Source organism: Musca autumnalis, unplaced genomic scaffold (genome assembly GCF_047663935.1).
Source record: "Musca autumnalis isolate F117 unplaced genomic scaffold, ASM4766393v1 scaffold_1, whole genome shotgun sequence".
Lineage (NCBI taxonomy): Eukaryota > Metazoa > Arthropoda > Insecta > Diptera > Muscidae > Musca > Musca autumnalis.
The window spans coordinates 231,629,362-231,646,238 of NW_027411644.1; the positions used below are offsets into that span (position 1 = coordinate 231,629,362).

General features: G+C 37.3%; 1 protein-coding gene across 1 annotated transcript in view; it reads left to right on the plus strand.

Annotated features, from left to right (window-relative positions):
• Positions 1-16,387, plus strand: part of beat-IV (beaten path IV) — a 207,999-nt gene extending 191,612 nt beyond the window's left edge. The window contains exons 6-7 of the mRNA XM_073960365.1: positions 8,530-8,758; positions 15,865-16,387. Of these exons, the coding sequence (XP_073816466.1) occupies positions 8,530-8,758; positions 15,865-16,010 (375 nt within the window). The 3' untranslated portion in view covers positions 16,011-16,387. The remainder of the gene's footprint in view (positions 1-8,529; positions 8,759-15,864) is intronic.
• Positions 16,388-16,877: the final 490 nt, after the last annotated feature.

Below are 16,877 nucleotides of genomic sequence, written 5' to 3' on the forward strand. Positions count from 1 at the left end.
TTTTTTTTTTTTTTTTTTGAACAAATATTTATTTGTATACATACATATGCTTTATTTATGTTAAAATAGACGCTTAAAATATCGTGATTTGACGATATATGTGTATTGGATGTATGTAGAATTTTCCGATATTGAAGATTATATTCAAATTCAATAATAAATAGCTTATTTAAAAAAGATATGCTATTACAATGGAAGACATATAACAAAAAACTGCAATCGGTGCGGTAACTTTTTTAACGGTAGGGGAAAAGTGATAATGCATGTATTAATATTTGTCCATGCTCTATACTGCTATGTGATGGTATTTTTGATATTTGCAAAAAAAAAAAAATGCAGAAAAGTTTTAACCCTAATGCGTATGTTTGTGGGGACAAGGGAGACTTCTCTCATATCAATGAGTGCACCCCGATTCATATTTAGCTCAATGATATGGGACCTACTGTTTATCGCCGAGTCCGAACGGCGTATCTTAAGACACCACTTTAGTCTCCCTTGTCCCGTATGGGATGTTGTGGAACAATGTTTTTTTTTTTTTTTTTTGTTGCGTATGTTTCTGAGTATTTAAATTATTCCGATTATCTTGTCGCTTAAAAAATAATATTTATTTCTTGTATAAAACAAAAGAAACAACATACAATGCTTTTTCTTCAAAGTAAATGTAAATATTCACTCCTTATGTGCTTGCACTTCATTCTTGACGTATTCACTACCACCACTTTCGTAAAAACATTCGCATTCATTTGTTGTCGTCTTTTGTTTTCGAAACAGAAAAAATAGCAACGACAACAACACCATGTACTTGAACATGCATTTAAGAACTTCAAGATTTTTCGGCAGGCTTTTACTGCCACAAACTTGCAAATATGCAAGAATAAGTTAAAGAGGAAGCCTCAGAATTCTTTATATGCCGGAATTTACACCGCACCGCACTGTGTTATTTTAGTCATTCACAGCGCTTGTTTGTATGCAACTTTACACAAAACAAAAAAAAAAAAAACACACTTGAGGAGCATTTTAAAAACGAAACATGTTGAGCTGTTCATACATGCGATGAATATTTACAAGTAGATGTTGGATTCGTAAAATAAAGTGGGACCAAAATATACATATGTGTGATGAAATGTATAGATTTTCTTCGCAAAGCATTCTAGAAGTTCCAAAATGAAACTAAGGTTTTTTGATTTTTAGGAGAATAAAGCTTAGGATGATCTGTAAACAGATTGTTTTTATAAAAAAAAAAACAAACAAACAAAGTTAAGAAGATTTTATATCAGTAAATTAGAAAGCCATTAAAATGTTTCGGAAATACCCAACGAAGGCCTGACTTGAAACACCTTACACTACATGGGAATGAAGATGTAGTATATCTTCGTTTCATGAGTCTTTGTAATAATCTGAAGATTGGGTGGATAGAGGAGTTGAGTGCTCTGGGTGATAAAGTGGATGGAAGAGATCGGCACTTATCCTGTAAAATCTTTCGTCACAATTGGATGCTGACCTCCTCGTGGTAACGCCTGGGGAACTACTAATAACATCCGTCAACCGTTTTCGCGTTTTTACCCGCAAGAACGATAAAACTTGGGTTGGACGTCCTTCTATCAAATAACAAAGAGGAACAAGTAAACAAGTGTTAAGTTCGGCCGGGTCGAACTTTTTATACCCTCCACCATGAAATATTATTACTAAAATTAAATAATTAGGCAAATTTGGACCGAAAATGTAAATTAAAATTTACAAATACATTTAATCGGGCGGTGCGTTTATACGTGGACTATATCTTCGTTTTGTGAGTATTTTTAATAATCTGAAGATCTGGTCGATGAAGGAATTGAGTGTCTTAAACTCGCACTGGTGATATAGGGGATGAAACATACCAAGGCACGGTGCTGATTGGCTTTAACATGGAAATGCCCATGACTTAACCTCACACTTCGTCTCAAGTGGGTGCTGACCTACCCTTGGTGTCACCTGGGGAAATACTATTAACATCCGTTATCGGCCTTCGCTTTTCAGTCATAAGAACGGTAAAAATTTGGGTTGGGCTTTGTTCTAAAAACAAGTAAAAAAATTATCAGTCGGCTTAGCCGACAGAGATATACCCTCAGCCTGTTTAGGATTGCGGAGGAGGTACTTAAAGGAATGGACCGACATAGTCCATTATGGAAGTGGATCTTATTTTGGGAGTCATATATTTTCGATAGATGTCGCGAGCACTAGTCATATAACTTTTGGACCAGTATTCCAGGAAGCATGGACTTGTCCACGGAAAACATAATATCGCTTTAAACATTACCGCAACGAACAGCATCGGTATACATTTCCAAAGGATCTTCGAACAGACCCTAAACTGCACTTAGACACAAATGTTGAATTTTTCTGGGGGAGGTACCCTAAGGAGAAGACCGATATGGGATATTTTAGAAAAAAAAATTAGACAAAATATTAGGATATCCAAATTGGCTGCTCCGTTCAAGCGATATCGCGCATACCATTTTAGTGACCTTTTTAAAAATTGGGGGAAGTACCGGAAGTTGTGGACCGGTATTGCCCATCTTCGAACTGAAACTAAGTTTGAACAAAATTTGATGAAGGCCAAATTTTGGACCAGTCACTACATATGGTGCCATAGGTGTTCGGGCTGTTTTCTCAACAACCAAGGATTGTCGTAATTGAAGCAGAAAATGCAAGTTGCTTCAACAAAAATCAAAGTGATTCAAGTGCAGGCCTTAAAGTGAAGTTATCCGAATTTTTGTGTGGGAGGTACCCGAAGGAGTGGACAAATATAGACCATATTCGAACCTGATCTATATCTGGTAGATATATTAGGATGTGTAAAGTATGGACCAAATTGGTCATTCCCATATTTTTCGAACATTTTTGAAGTTTTGTGGGGGAGGTACCTGAAGGAGTGGACCGATATGGCTTATCTTCGAACTTTGTTTGGGCAAAATTTAACGAAGCCCAAATTTTAGACCCAATCGGCAGATCCCTTCGAGAGTTATCGTGCGCTCCAACCACTACACACGGTGTCATAGGGATCTTTTGCAACTTTCAGGCTATTTTCTCAGGAAGTATGGACTTGCCCCTCATGAAACTTGTATTGTCGTTTAGGGAGGCAGTGAAATTTTTGTGGGAGGTACCCGAAGGAGTGGACTGATTGAGTCCATATTGGAACCTGATCTTAGTCTGGTAGACATTTAAAGATGTGCAAAGTATGGGCTAAATCGGTTGTTCCCTTCAAGAGTTATCGTGTGCACAAATTTTCCGAACACTTTCGAACTTTTGTGGGGGAGGTACCCGAAGGAGTGGACCGATATGGCCCATCTTCGAACTTTAACTAAGTTTGGACAAAATATTGCGAAAGCCAAACTTTGGACCAAATCGGCTCCTCCGTTCGAGAGTTATCGTGCGCACCAGCCAGCCAGACAGACAGACAGACATTGCTAAATCGACTCCAAATTGTCTGAAACACATTTCGTCCAAACATACTTGGGGTCTAAAGCCATTATTTCGATGAGGCACATTTTGCCCGTATGAAAGTGTATATACCCTCGTTAGCATAAATGCTGAGGGTATAAAAATACATGTAATCGGGCGGGGCGGTTATATGTGGGCTATATCTTCGTTTTGTGAGTATTTGTAATAATCTGAAGATCTGGTCGATGGAGGAATTGAGTATCCTAAACTCGCACTGGTGATATAGGAGATGAGACATACCAAAGAACGTTGCTGATCGGCCTTAACATGGAAATGCCCATGACTTATCCTCACTTTATCACTTTTATCACTCTTTCGTCTTAAGTGGGTGCTGAACCACCCTTGGTGTTTCCACTTGGGAACTACCATTAACATCCGTTAACGGCTTTCGCTTTTCAGTCATAAAAACTTGGGTTGGGCGTCGTTCTATGAAAAAAACAGTAGTAAAAATTGTTAAGTTCGACCGGGCTGAACCTTTTATATCTTCCACCAACAAATATTATGAACTAAAATGAAATAAATTATAACGTGACCGATACATGTTACCGATTATATATATCATTATTTGTTCTTCCTTTGTTGGTTTTAATATTGCCCAACTTAATATATACCCAACCTTAACGTACCATGACAATTCCCGTTAAAGATGTACTTGCCATTGGTATACGTGCATCAGGAAATATCGAATCTTATTTGACAATCGATGTTATAGAATTATTTTGCTACGGTGTGAAGAAATGTGAACTAATTTCAAGCTGTAGGGAAATAATTCTCAATCACTTTATTTCATTCCCTAGCTAAATATTTCGGTTTTTAACACAAAGGATCGTCAAGCGCTGGAGTTAACCGAGTACAAAGCATTTGATTTGTGGCAGTGTCCGCAGTCGGAAGATTTCGTACAAAAGCCAAGGCCTTGGTTCCTGCGATTCGTTCACTTCCGCGATTAGTTCGCTTTCTGCCATTAGTTCGCTTCCGCGATTGGTTCACTTCCTCGATTCGTTCGCTTCCTGCGATTCGTTCGTTTGCGCGACTCGTTCGTTTCGAACTGATTCAATCGTTTCTTCTCGTTGCAGACCGACTATACCGAGCCGAGTGCCACCAATCCGATTCCTCAATCCGAGGAGCATCAGCACGAGAAGGCCGACCCGAGTATTGTTCATTACACTACATCAAATCGAGAACAGTCAACATAACTGTTGCAACCGAGCGTCATCAATTTGACTCCAACGTCGAGTGCAGCCAGCACAACCACAAAAACCAACCCGCTTCCACCCAGCAATACGAGTCGAGTCCCCCTTGCGAGAATCAATACATTCACTGGGCCGACCGCCACCACTGTGCCAACTTCAGACGATCCCGTCAAATCCACTGAAGACAATAGCCTGACAGTAACCATACGAAGCAAACCTGCTGAGACGAAATAAATAAATAAATAAGCACAAATAGATATTAAATACCAAGCAATAGCTAATTTGGACGGAAAACTTCACAATACTTTAAATAGAGTGGTAGACTAGAAACCCTATGTGTCAAATTGTAGCCAATATGGGCCGAAACAAGTAAACAAGTATCAGTCAGCTTTGCCGACAGAGATATACCCTCAGCCTATGTGAATTGAAACTTTCATATACGGACAGATCGAATACCGGCTACGCAACCAAAATTCTTTTCCCAAAAATTATGAATATTTATTTGAAATTTTTGCCTATTAGGGCGAAGATCATTTTTTATTTTATTATTTATTTTAATTAATTTCTCGTTGGAGTCAGGAAAGCAGAAGATTCGAATTCCCACAACCACCACTATGTGACATGTTTCGCCTTTGGTAGAGCCTCATCAGACATATAGGCTATGGTCATCGAACATTTTCACTTTCAAATGCAATCTTGTTTTTACATTGGTGGATATTTGTCCACTCAATCTGTATGGCTTCCATAACAAATACTTAGCGCTGCACTTGGTAGTTATGAGTTTTGGCTCTGAATGCTAACAGGTCGTGATAACCTTTTTTTCAAATGTTTTCAAGGACGTTGGTTCAAACCTTGAAAAACATATGAAAGTTCGATGACAAAGATGACAGCCGACATGTCTGATGAGCAGCTAAACCAACGGCGTAACAGGTCACATAATGGTGGTTGTATGGGTTCGAATCTTCGGATATCCTCCAAAGAGAAGTTAATTAAAATTGTGTGTTTTTGTTTGCAACGTATCAATTAGGAAGAATGGATTTGTCCACGAAAAACATAGTACCGCTGTAAACAGGACTACAGGAAGTAGCATCGGTATAAATTTGCAAACGATCTTCGAACAGACCCTAAACTGCAAAATTTTGAACTTTTGTGAGGGAGGTACCCTAAGAAGAAGACAGATATGAACCATTTTAGAAGTTCAACTAAATTTGGACAAAATATTAGGTTTGGACCAAATTGGTTGATCCTATCAAGAGATATCGTGCGTACAATTTTAGTGTCATATTTTTAACTTTTGGGGTAGGTACCGGATCTAAGTTTAGACAAAATATTACGAAGTCCAAATTTTGGACCAAATGCGTTGATCCGTTCGACAGTTTTCGTGCGCTGCAGCCACATCTCAGAAAATATGGACTTGTCCCTGAAAAAAAAAATTGTACAAGATAGCACAAGTTGTTACAAGTACAAATTGTTACAAAATTAAAATCATTGAAGTTAAACAAAGCTTGGACAAAATATTACAAAGGCTAAATTTTGGACCGAATCGGCAGTGTTATCTTCGAGTGTTATCTTGCGCTCCAACTACAACAAGGGGTGTCATAGGGTTTTTTTTTGCACCTTTCAGGCTATTTTCTCAGGAAGTATGGATTTGCACCTGATGAAAATTGTACAGTCATATAGGGAATAGTGAATATAAGTTGTTAAAAAAAATCAAAGCGATTCGAGACCAGGTCCTAAACTGAACTTTTCCGAAATTTTGTGTGGGAAGTACTCAAAGGAGGGCCCCAATAGAGTCCATATTGGAATCTCATCTATCTATGGTAGAAATCTCATGATGGACAAAGTACGGGCCAAATCGGTTACTCGCTTCAAGAGTTATCGAGTACACAATTTTCCGAAAATGATTGAACTTTTGTGGGGCAAGTACCTGAAGGAGTGGACCGATATGGCTCATCTTCGAGCTTAAACTAAGGTTGGAAAGCCAACGTTTGGGCCAAATCGGCTCATCCGTTCGAGAGTTATCGGGCGCTCCAGCCAATTGGGGTACAAAACCATTACTTCGATGAAACATACATATTTTGCCCGTATGAATATCAATATATATACAAACTTCAAAATACTTGAATACGATAACGTGAACCCATGTCAACGATCAGCGCCGGAGAAGTTTTTTGACTACTAGTAAACCAACTGTCAATTTAAAACATATTCGGTCTGCAAATTTAGCTAAAATCCTCCAAATACAGAAAATCGGGAGAACTCTTTAAAGGAGGCTGTGCCAAAACATTGACCTTTCTTTACACTTGTTGATGGAGAAGTTCTGTGACCACTTACAACCTCAAATGTCAAATAACAGTTAGCACTAAGAACATCCAAAGTCAAATTGCAGTCAGTTCGGTAGCTAAAACTCTCAAACATCGAAAATCAGCAGGTACTGTTATATGGGACCTGTGCTAAAACACGGTCATATATAGAAATGTTTAGTGGCGAAGTGTTGTGACCACTAAGAACCTAAACTTTAAAATTTCAGGCAGTTCGATCAATGAATGTAGCTAAAATATCGAAAATCGGTAGGTTCTGTTAAACGCGGACCTGTATACGTAGATATTTTTAGTAGAAAAGTGTTGTGACCACTAAGAAACTAAAATATGAAATTACAGCAGTTCGGTTAATAAATGTAGCTAAAATTCTTAAAATATTGGAAATCGGGAGGTACCGTTATATGGGGCCTATATTGGAATTTTTTGTGCTGAATCGTTGGAACTTGTTATATCCTCCAAGAGACCGGCACCGCCTGTATTTTCAAGGTTTTATGTGCAATATGCTATAGGAATACACCACATTCCTGCAAAGAATTATCGTTATATGTCCACGTTTTGATTTAGCGGCTATTGGAGGTACCTCCGAATTTGCAGTATTCTAAAGGTTTACATCATAAAATCTTACCGAAAAGGCTATGGTGTTTGTTAGTGACATGGAACACTCTTGCAGGGAATTGACGGTATGGGTCTATGTCTGTGTAGGTCTTTTCGGGCCCCGAAAATTTGAAGATACCCAGCAAAAATCCTCATTACAAACCTCTTTTCCCACCCATTAGCGCGAGATATCTGGTTACTTTGTAACCGCTGAAATAAGTAGTCAGAATCTACTCAGTATCTACTTATTTCAGTGGTTACAATCTACTTTGTCCAGTGGTTACAAGATAACCAGATATTTCGCGCGACATGCCCTTGTTAAGATAATGGGTGGGAAAGGAGGTTTGTAATGAGGATTTTTGCTGGGTATTATAGTTTACATTGTTGTTTTTTATGATACGATAATATCCACCAACAACTGCAAACTCCTTAGATATATAATGCGATCAAGCTATAAACAATTTCCCTGATAATCAATTTCTCTCTATTTTCTTGTCTTTTGTTTAGCAGTTGTTTCTAATAAAAAAATACTTTGTAGTGATTTTGGTGTTTTTTTCTTCCACACACACACACCTTGGTGCAATGAATATCCTTTCATGTTAAACCACGTTTTAGTAGACACGAGTCCAGTGTGTTGCAGTGTGCCATAGACTTTGGTTTTTGGTTTTGTTGTTGTTGTTACAAATCCATTAGTTAATGCATTTTATGAAAACAACAACAATAGCAAAGAAACATTACATGTTTTTATATTGAACATTCTCGGATATCCAAGGTGTTTTGTTGCTGTATAAGGGATTGTCATACCCTGCTAGTGTAGTTGTTTGTTGCTGTATATACTTTTAAGTTATTTCATGTCTTTGACATTGTTCAAAAATACAAACTTACATATTTACAATGATTTACATGTTTTTTTTCTATTTGTTTGCTTTTGGCTGTCCTTACAGGTCCTCGATGAACAGTATTTGATCCATTACAATGACACGGTACACCGTCATGGCCTCATAACGTCAACATTGGGACTGGAGATGACAGTTGATGCTCGTCACTTTCAGAATGGTGCCATGCGCGTCAAATGTCTTGCCAGCATATCTCCCGTACTGTGGAAAGGTGACAAAGAAAGTGTTTTACAGCGTCGACCTGGAATAATAGATAATCGGGAGGCCATGTTGTTAGGTAAGTGGCAAAGACACGAGAAAAAATAATACAACTATTTTGCTTTAAGTTGATTGAAAGGTCATTCATTGTAATGGAAATGCATTAATTCCATTAGCGGACAACAAATACACAGAATGAATATGACATTTTGACAAGGATTGACATAGATTTTGGTTTGCTTTTTTAATGAAGGTCTAAATCAATGCTCCTTGCATATTAAATATGATAATCCTGTCAATAATCTGCTATTGATCGAAACCGATTATCCTGACAAAAATTACAGTTAAGTTATTAAAAAAAGTTTGCACATTTTCCAACAAAAGGAATTTATTTTTACTTACGAACGCAAACAGTACGAAACTAAAAAGCAAAGAGAATTAATTACAAATGTGGTTATCTTCCTTTCTATTTTATTTAGTTTTGTTCTCATGGAAAGAAAGAAATACAAACAATTTCAAACGTTTAACCCCCTTTAAAGTCAATAACACTGGTCAACACCTCCAGCTTTTCGGTATTTTAAAGGTTGTAACCTCACTATCGCTCCCAAGTTGGAAATTTGGTATTTAATCTTCGTTGGGATAAAGAACATCCAACCAGAAATTAAACGGTACCACCCCATTTGCGGTGTTTGAATGTTGTGGCCTCCTTATTTCACCGAAATGACTGAAAGTTGGTATTTGGTCTTCGTTGGGGAAATTATTGTATTTCCTCTAGATATTTCTTGGTACATGTCCACGTTCCCACAGGACGGTACTCCTGATTTTCGGTATTTTGAATGCAACATTTGTTAACCAAAATGACTAAAAAAATTATATAAGCTATAAAAAATCCCATGGAAAAAGTCAGACAGTATAGGTCCACGTTTTTGTATAGCCCCCGTATATGGGTACCACCAGTTTTAAGCTTTGTTGAAGATTTTTGGTTGTTGCAGACAAAAGTTATCGTGTTTTACTTATGCCTTTAAGAAAAAATTAATATAAAAACGCTTATTATTTTAATGACCACAATTGTCACAAAAAAGTTATGACGAAGGGACGTCAGATAGTAGATCGCATAATATTCGTAAAATGTTACTCATAATTCGCGGAATTTACAAAAAAATTGACAACATTTTAAATATAATCCTACTTTCTTTCAAAATAAAAAATTACATATTGGTTTGATAAAATAGTTTTCAGATGCATTCTAGAGTTGAAAATATTGGACAAAGTCTATAGGAGTACATATTTTATTTTTCTTGAAACTATTAAGAAAATATGCGGATTTCGCCTTATCTACATTCACATGGAAAGTTTCCCATTGAGGAAAATCATCGCGTTGTTGAGAAAAATTATTAGGCTTCTTAAACGGAAATAGAGTTCAAATAAACCCTCTTAATTGATATGCATTATTAAAATATGTGTAAATATCGTAATTTTATATATATTTTATTTATATATTTTTCGAAATATAATTTGGACTCTAAGGTGTTGCATCGTTTGCATCTTCAAACTTTATCTAAGATTCGCAGAAATATTACGAAGTGCAAAGGTAGGATCAACGAAGTATCCCTAAAAAGACTTGTACCGTCGAAAGAGGGTAATCGGTCCTAAACTCCACTTTTCCGCAATTTTATGAGGGAGGTACCTGACGGAGTGGGCCGATATGGCCACCACTGATCCTTTTGAGCAGGCCTGACGGTGGAGCTGGCAAACCATCGATGGAAATATCGATATTATCGAAAATTTTGACATCACTAATAGTCCGGTCAAAATAGACATTGAAATAGCAAAAATTCCCACAGAGCTGAATTTTGGTGGAGAGCTAGAGTTTGCCATTAGATGCAACGTCCTAAAAGTCCCCATCGATCCCATGTGTGCAAAAAAAAAACTAGTCGGGGTCAAAGTTCAAATTTTAAGGGTTTTTAGGTTTTCGGATTTATTTTTTGATAACGGTTGATCTAATCAAAAAGTGACTAAAGTAAATATTGTAGACAGAAAAATTGTCTACAAGTTTTTTTTTATAATTTTTTCCTAGAAGGAACCATTCTTGAAATATAGCTGTTCTAAAAAACACATGATTTTATGCACTTATAAGGGAAATATGCACATATTCAGACGAACCGGCTAAAATAAGCGAAGTAATCGGGTCTGTCCCCCAAGAAAATTTATATTTTCTTGAAGAGCAAAATTATAGCTAACTTTTAAAAAAATTCCAACAAAATCGGAGCGTGTTTAGTAGAGTTATTCAATGTTAGAGTCATTTTATGCAAAAATAGCCCATTTAACCCACATGTATAATCGAAAGCCCAACGGGAACGACCCCAACGAAAACTCTCCGATTTTTTCAAGTTTTGTCCGAAGGTAGGGTTTGATGCGCTGATTACGGAAATGTATAATTTTCAACGGTTGCGGATCCGGTTCGCCGGTTATTCGACCCGAAAGGCGAAATTTAAAAACCGGGTTAGACCGCGTTCTACTGAACCGATTACTGCAAAGTGTGTCGTTACTCATAATGTACTTACGCGGCTAATTTTTTATTTGACCTTTAGATCGCGATAACTCGAAAATGGTAAGTCTTTTTTAAGAATCATATTGACCATTCTTGTAGACAATTATTGAATCTAAAACTTTTACTTTAGCCGGCTTTTGCTAAGTCTTGCCGTTTTTGAGAAAAATTAGAAAAACTGAATAATGCCTCCAAAAATTACCTTTGACCACGAATAACTTGTTTTGCACACATGGGATCGATGGGGACTTTTAGGACGTTGCTTCTAATAGCTAACCCTAGCTATCCACCAAAATTCAGCTTTGTGGGAATTTTTGCTATTTCCCCCTTATACGCATGTCTATTTTGACCGGACTATAAATTGATGCCGTAGAATCAATACCCAGAAAATTTTTAAAGCAAATTGTTAACAGATGCGATCACGTCTACAAGTTTTTTAGTGAAACCAAAACCGATTTCATGAAGTTTTTCACAAACTTAAAGAGAATGGCGTGGATGGAAGGGATAGGAGCGAGCTGGGCAGCCACCACCAGGTTGATGAAGAAGTTACCTTGGAATTTAACGTCAATCATTTGTGCAGGATGATGGGAATGTTACAGGTGTAGAACAATTCAATAACGACACCTTCGAATTCAGTACTACGTCCAGTTGTACCGGTGGTGGGTGAGAAGACCTTCCACACATAGTTTCGCAAATGTTGGTGGAGATGAAGAGAGAAATACCTGAACCCAAGCCATAACACAATCAAACCGCCGCGGCGGCATATAATTAAATGTTGATCAACAAGCAGCCACCAACACCTACAGTGACTGTCACTGAAAATGATGCAGCATGAGATCAAAAATGTAATCGTTGATAACTTCGAAACGAGTTGAGACTTTTAACAATTCAAAAATATAAATTTGTAGGCTAAAAATTTGTCTTTAACATGACATAGGGCCATTATTACATGTGTTCTTTTACTATCTGATGGATTTGAAAATGCAAAATAAATTAATTTGGAGGCATTGAAAATACAAATTTCACAGCGAAAGTTAATGACAAGAAGCTCCTCCTTGAAATTCAATCATCACTTTTAATTTTAAGTTAACCGGAACGCTATAAATCTGTTCGGTAAATCCAAACTTTAACAAAAGAAGACTTATAATAATGGGGGATAGACAAATATTTAATTTACCGGAAAACAAACAAGTAAAGACGTATCAGTCAGCTGACGGAGAAATACCCTCAGCCACTGACCAAGAAAAAAACAACAAAACCAAACACAATAATTATGCCGTATATAAAATATATTGATTTTATATCACGAGTTTGCTTTAAAATCTGTAGGTACCGTAACGTGGGCTTATACCAAATCATTGACATATACCAAACATTTTTGGGAACCAAACTTCCTCATAAAGGACTCAAAATATTAAATTATGTTAAAATAAGTTTGAAAGAAATTTTTGAAAAAGTTTTAAAGTTATCTTGCACAATATCCGACAGTGTTTCGAAGCTTTTGGACCATTATCTTAGGAAGTATTGACTTACTCCGGAACAAAATGTACCATTGTAAATGAGGCCGCTCCAACAATCTACTGAAAAAGAGTCAAAACGATGCGAGAGAAGCTCCTAAATTTCACTTTATCCGAATTTTGTGTGGGAGGTACCCGAAGGAGTGGACCGATGGATGAAATAATACGATGTGCAAAGCCTACATCAATCAATCAACTCCCTGAGATGATTATCTTGCGGATTTGCCATTTTGGTTGGTGCCGTCTGGGTTTCTTGGAGCTTTAAGGCCAGTATCTCAGGAATTATTGACTTACTCTGACAAAAAATTGTACCGTCGTAAAGCGAGCCACAAAAAAAAAACTTACTGAAAAAAATTCAAAACGATCCGTAAGGAGCGCTTAAACTTCACTTTATCCGAATTTTGTGTGGGAGGTACTCGAAGGAGGGGACCATACAACCCATATTCCAGCCTGATACATGACTGGATGAAATAATACGATGTGCAAAGCCTGCACCAATCAACCATTTTTGTTGGTGCCGTCAGGGTTTCTTGGAGCTTTTAGGCCAATATCTCAGGAAGTATGGACTTCCGCAAGAAAAAAATTGTGCCGTCATAAAGAGAGCCGCAAGGAAAACTTACTGAAAAAAATTGCAAAACCATCCGAGAGGAGCCCTTAACCTTCACTTTATCCGAATTTTGCGTGGGAGGTACCCGAAGGAGTGGACAGATATAGTTCATATTCGAACCAGATCTATATCTGGAAGGAATAATACGATGTGCAAAGTTTGGCGGCTATTTTTTAACGTACGAACTGTCGACAAAAATATGGATTTGGATCAAGAGGTACCTGAAGGAACGGACCGACATAGTTCATTTTGGAAGTAGATTTTATTTGGACCAGGCAGCATGGACTTGCCCACAAAGAAATAATATCGCATTAAACCGGAGCACAAGGAGTAGCTGCGATAACAATTCCCAACGACAACAGTTATAGAAAAATGTTGAACTTTTACGAAGAACTTATCCTACGGTGAGAACCAATATGGCTTATTTTCAAACTCAAATTAAGTTTGGACAAAATATTACGAAGTGCAGATCAAATCGGTTTCTCCGTTCAAGACATATTATTTTGGAACGCGCCGGAGTGGACCACAAAATCCATCTTCAAACTTTATCTAAGATTCGCAGAAATATTACGAAGTGCAAAGTTAGGACCAACAAAGTATCCGGTTCGAAAGTTTCTCCGAGGATGGACTAGGATGCAGACAGCTGAAGGGGTGGACCGATATGGCCACCACTGATCCTTTCGAGTCTTATCGTGCGCTGCAGCAGGCCTGACGGTCATGGCTAAATCGACGCCAAATTATCTGAAACGGATTTCGTCCAAACATCTTTGCGTCTAAAACCATTATTTTGATAATGCCCCTAGTCCCGGTCCACACTAGAGTTATTTCAATGAAATAATTTCATGAAATTATGCGTTCTTAGATCGAGTTCCATACTAAAGTAATTTTATGATTTTGTTGTAGTGGGGAACTCGAGCTAAGAACGCCTTATTTCATCAAATTATTTAATTGAAATCACTCCAGTGTGGACTTGGACTTATGGTCGTGTGAAAGTGTACATACACTCTTTAGCCCAAAGGCTGAGGGTATTAAACAAGTTAAAAAGTATCAGACGGCTTTGACAGGTAAGCCTGTGGAATGGAATACCGTCCACACAACCACAACTGTTTTCCCTAAAAAATATGTATTCAAGGGGTTTTCAGTTTTTGTGGCCCTTTTTAGACATACTGCCTACAAAAAATATATTTGCATTAAAGCGCAAAGTGTTGCAGAGGAGGTATCTGAAGGAATGCATCGGCATAGTCCATTTTGAGAGTGGATCTTATTTTGGGAGTAATTTCTTTGCGATAGACACCGCGTCAGGAAGCATGAATTTGTTCATGAAAAACATAATATGTATTACTATAAACTGGACCACAAGGAGTACATAATTGTTCTACTCCCAGACGGGACAAGGGAGCCTTCCCTCATATCAATAAGTGCACCTCAATGATATGGGATCTACTGTTTATCGCTGAGTCCGAACGGCTTGTCCTACAACACCACTTGTAGAGAAGTTGTACATGACTGAAATACTCAGGAAATGTCGCCTGCATTACTGAGGTGTATTTTGCGACCGTTGAAAATTTGATGTTGCCTAGCCGGGGAATCGAACCAACGAACTTCAGCGTGCAAGGCGGGTGTACATACCATTGCACCACGCAAGACACCAGTAGAAGCAGCGGTATAATTTTGCATGGGATATTCGAACAGACCCTTAACTGTACTTAAAAAAATTTTGAACTTTGAACCCAAAGAGAGGACCGATATGAACCATTTTCGAATTTAACGTATATTTGGAGAAAATATTAGGAGATCGTAAGTTTGGACCAAATCGCTTGCCCCGTTCAACAGATATGTCGCGTACAATTTCAGGTTCTTTTTTTAACTTTTGGGGGGAGGTACCGGAAGGTGTGGACCGATACTGCCAATCTTTGAACTTAAACTAAGTTTAGACAAAATATTACGAATGGTGGTATTTTACAGCTTTACGAAAACAAAATTTTTCGTCAGTTATCGTGCGCTCCAACCAGCCATACAGACAGAAAGGGGAAAGGACAGACATGGAAAAATCGACTCCAAATTGTCTGAAACGGATTTCATCCAAACATACTTGGCGTCAAAAACCATTATTTCGATGAGGAACATTTTGCCCGTATGAAATTGTATATACCCTCGTTAGTCTAAAACTGAGTGTATAAAAATAGCACTATATACAATAAAGAAATAATAATATAACCACATTTCAAGAAAAACCAACAACCGTTTGCTTCTTATTAAAAATTCAAATCCAAAATAACTTTAATTGTTAAAATTATTTTAAAATATAATTGACCATAATTTAGTTTAGCAAATTAAGCAATTTGATAAGTTGTTATTTCTACACAACCTCATTTTTATATTAGCACGTTCTCGAACTAACACACATACACTGTCAGAAATGTTTACCACACTCACACACACATTTGCAAAACTTTTAATTGCAATTAATTTATTAGTCAAGTTAATTTATTATGTTTAACTTTTATTTACAGTTCGCAGTTCGTCGACAGGCTTGCATCATCATCATTGGTATGGTCGGCACGACAACGGAACTTTAATGCTTCTGCGTCTTTTAACCACAATGGCTATACTAATGAAACTATGTCAATTACTACACTTACACCGAGGATTCACTTAAATGTCCTGTAGCACTTGAACAAAGTATGCTGTACAACAACAACTTCGAGTGGCTTTTTCAAATCGACGGTATGTTAACGAAACAATGTACATACAAACAAACAAACAAACCAACCAACAAACATACACATTTGGAAGGCTGAGGTAGTAAATGAAAAATAGCATCAACAACTTTAAATTAAACACATGCGGACACATACAGGTAGTATGCAAACTTACATATATACTCTTATATGTATGTATGAAAAGGTTAGAGGAGACATGTAAAATTATAATTGCATTTGTATTTGTTAAATTACGTATGCAACAACAATCACTAAAAACTCTTGCAAGGATACTACCAAAATAGATTTTAAAATAATTAAACAAAAAAAAAAACTATGTAAGGATCAACCTGACGAAATACACATAACAGTCAAATTTGTCTGGTATTCACACTAGTGAGCATCAGTTATATATAATATATCTTGGAATATTATAATTTACATTTAAAACTTTTTTATATTATTATTTTATTATTTTAGGATAATAATAATTGTTCCACAAACATCCCATAAGGGACAAGGGAGACTTCTCTCATATCAATGAGTGCATCCCGATTCATTTTAGCTCAATGATATGGGACCTACAGTTTATTGCCGAGTCCGAACGGCGTGTCTAAGACACCACTTTTGTAGAGAAGTTTTACATGGCTGAAATACTCAGGAAATGTCGCCAACATTACTGAGGGGTATTTTGATGTTGCCTGGACGGGGAATCGAACCCACGACCTTATGTGTGCAAGGCGGGTGTGCATACCATTGCACCACGGTGGCACCCAACAAATTAGGATATTATCAACAAATTGTAATGAGAAGATGGAATGCAA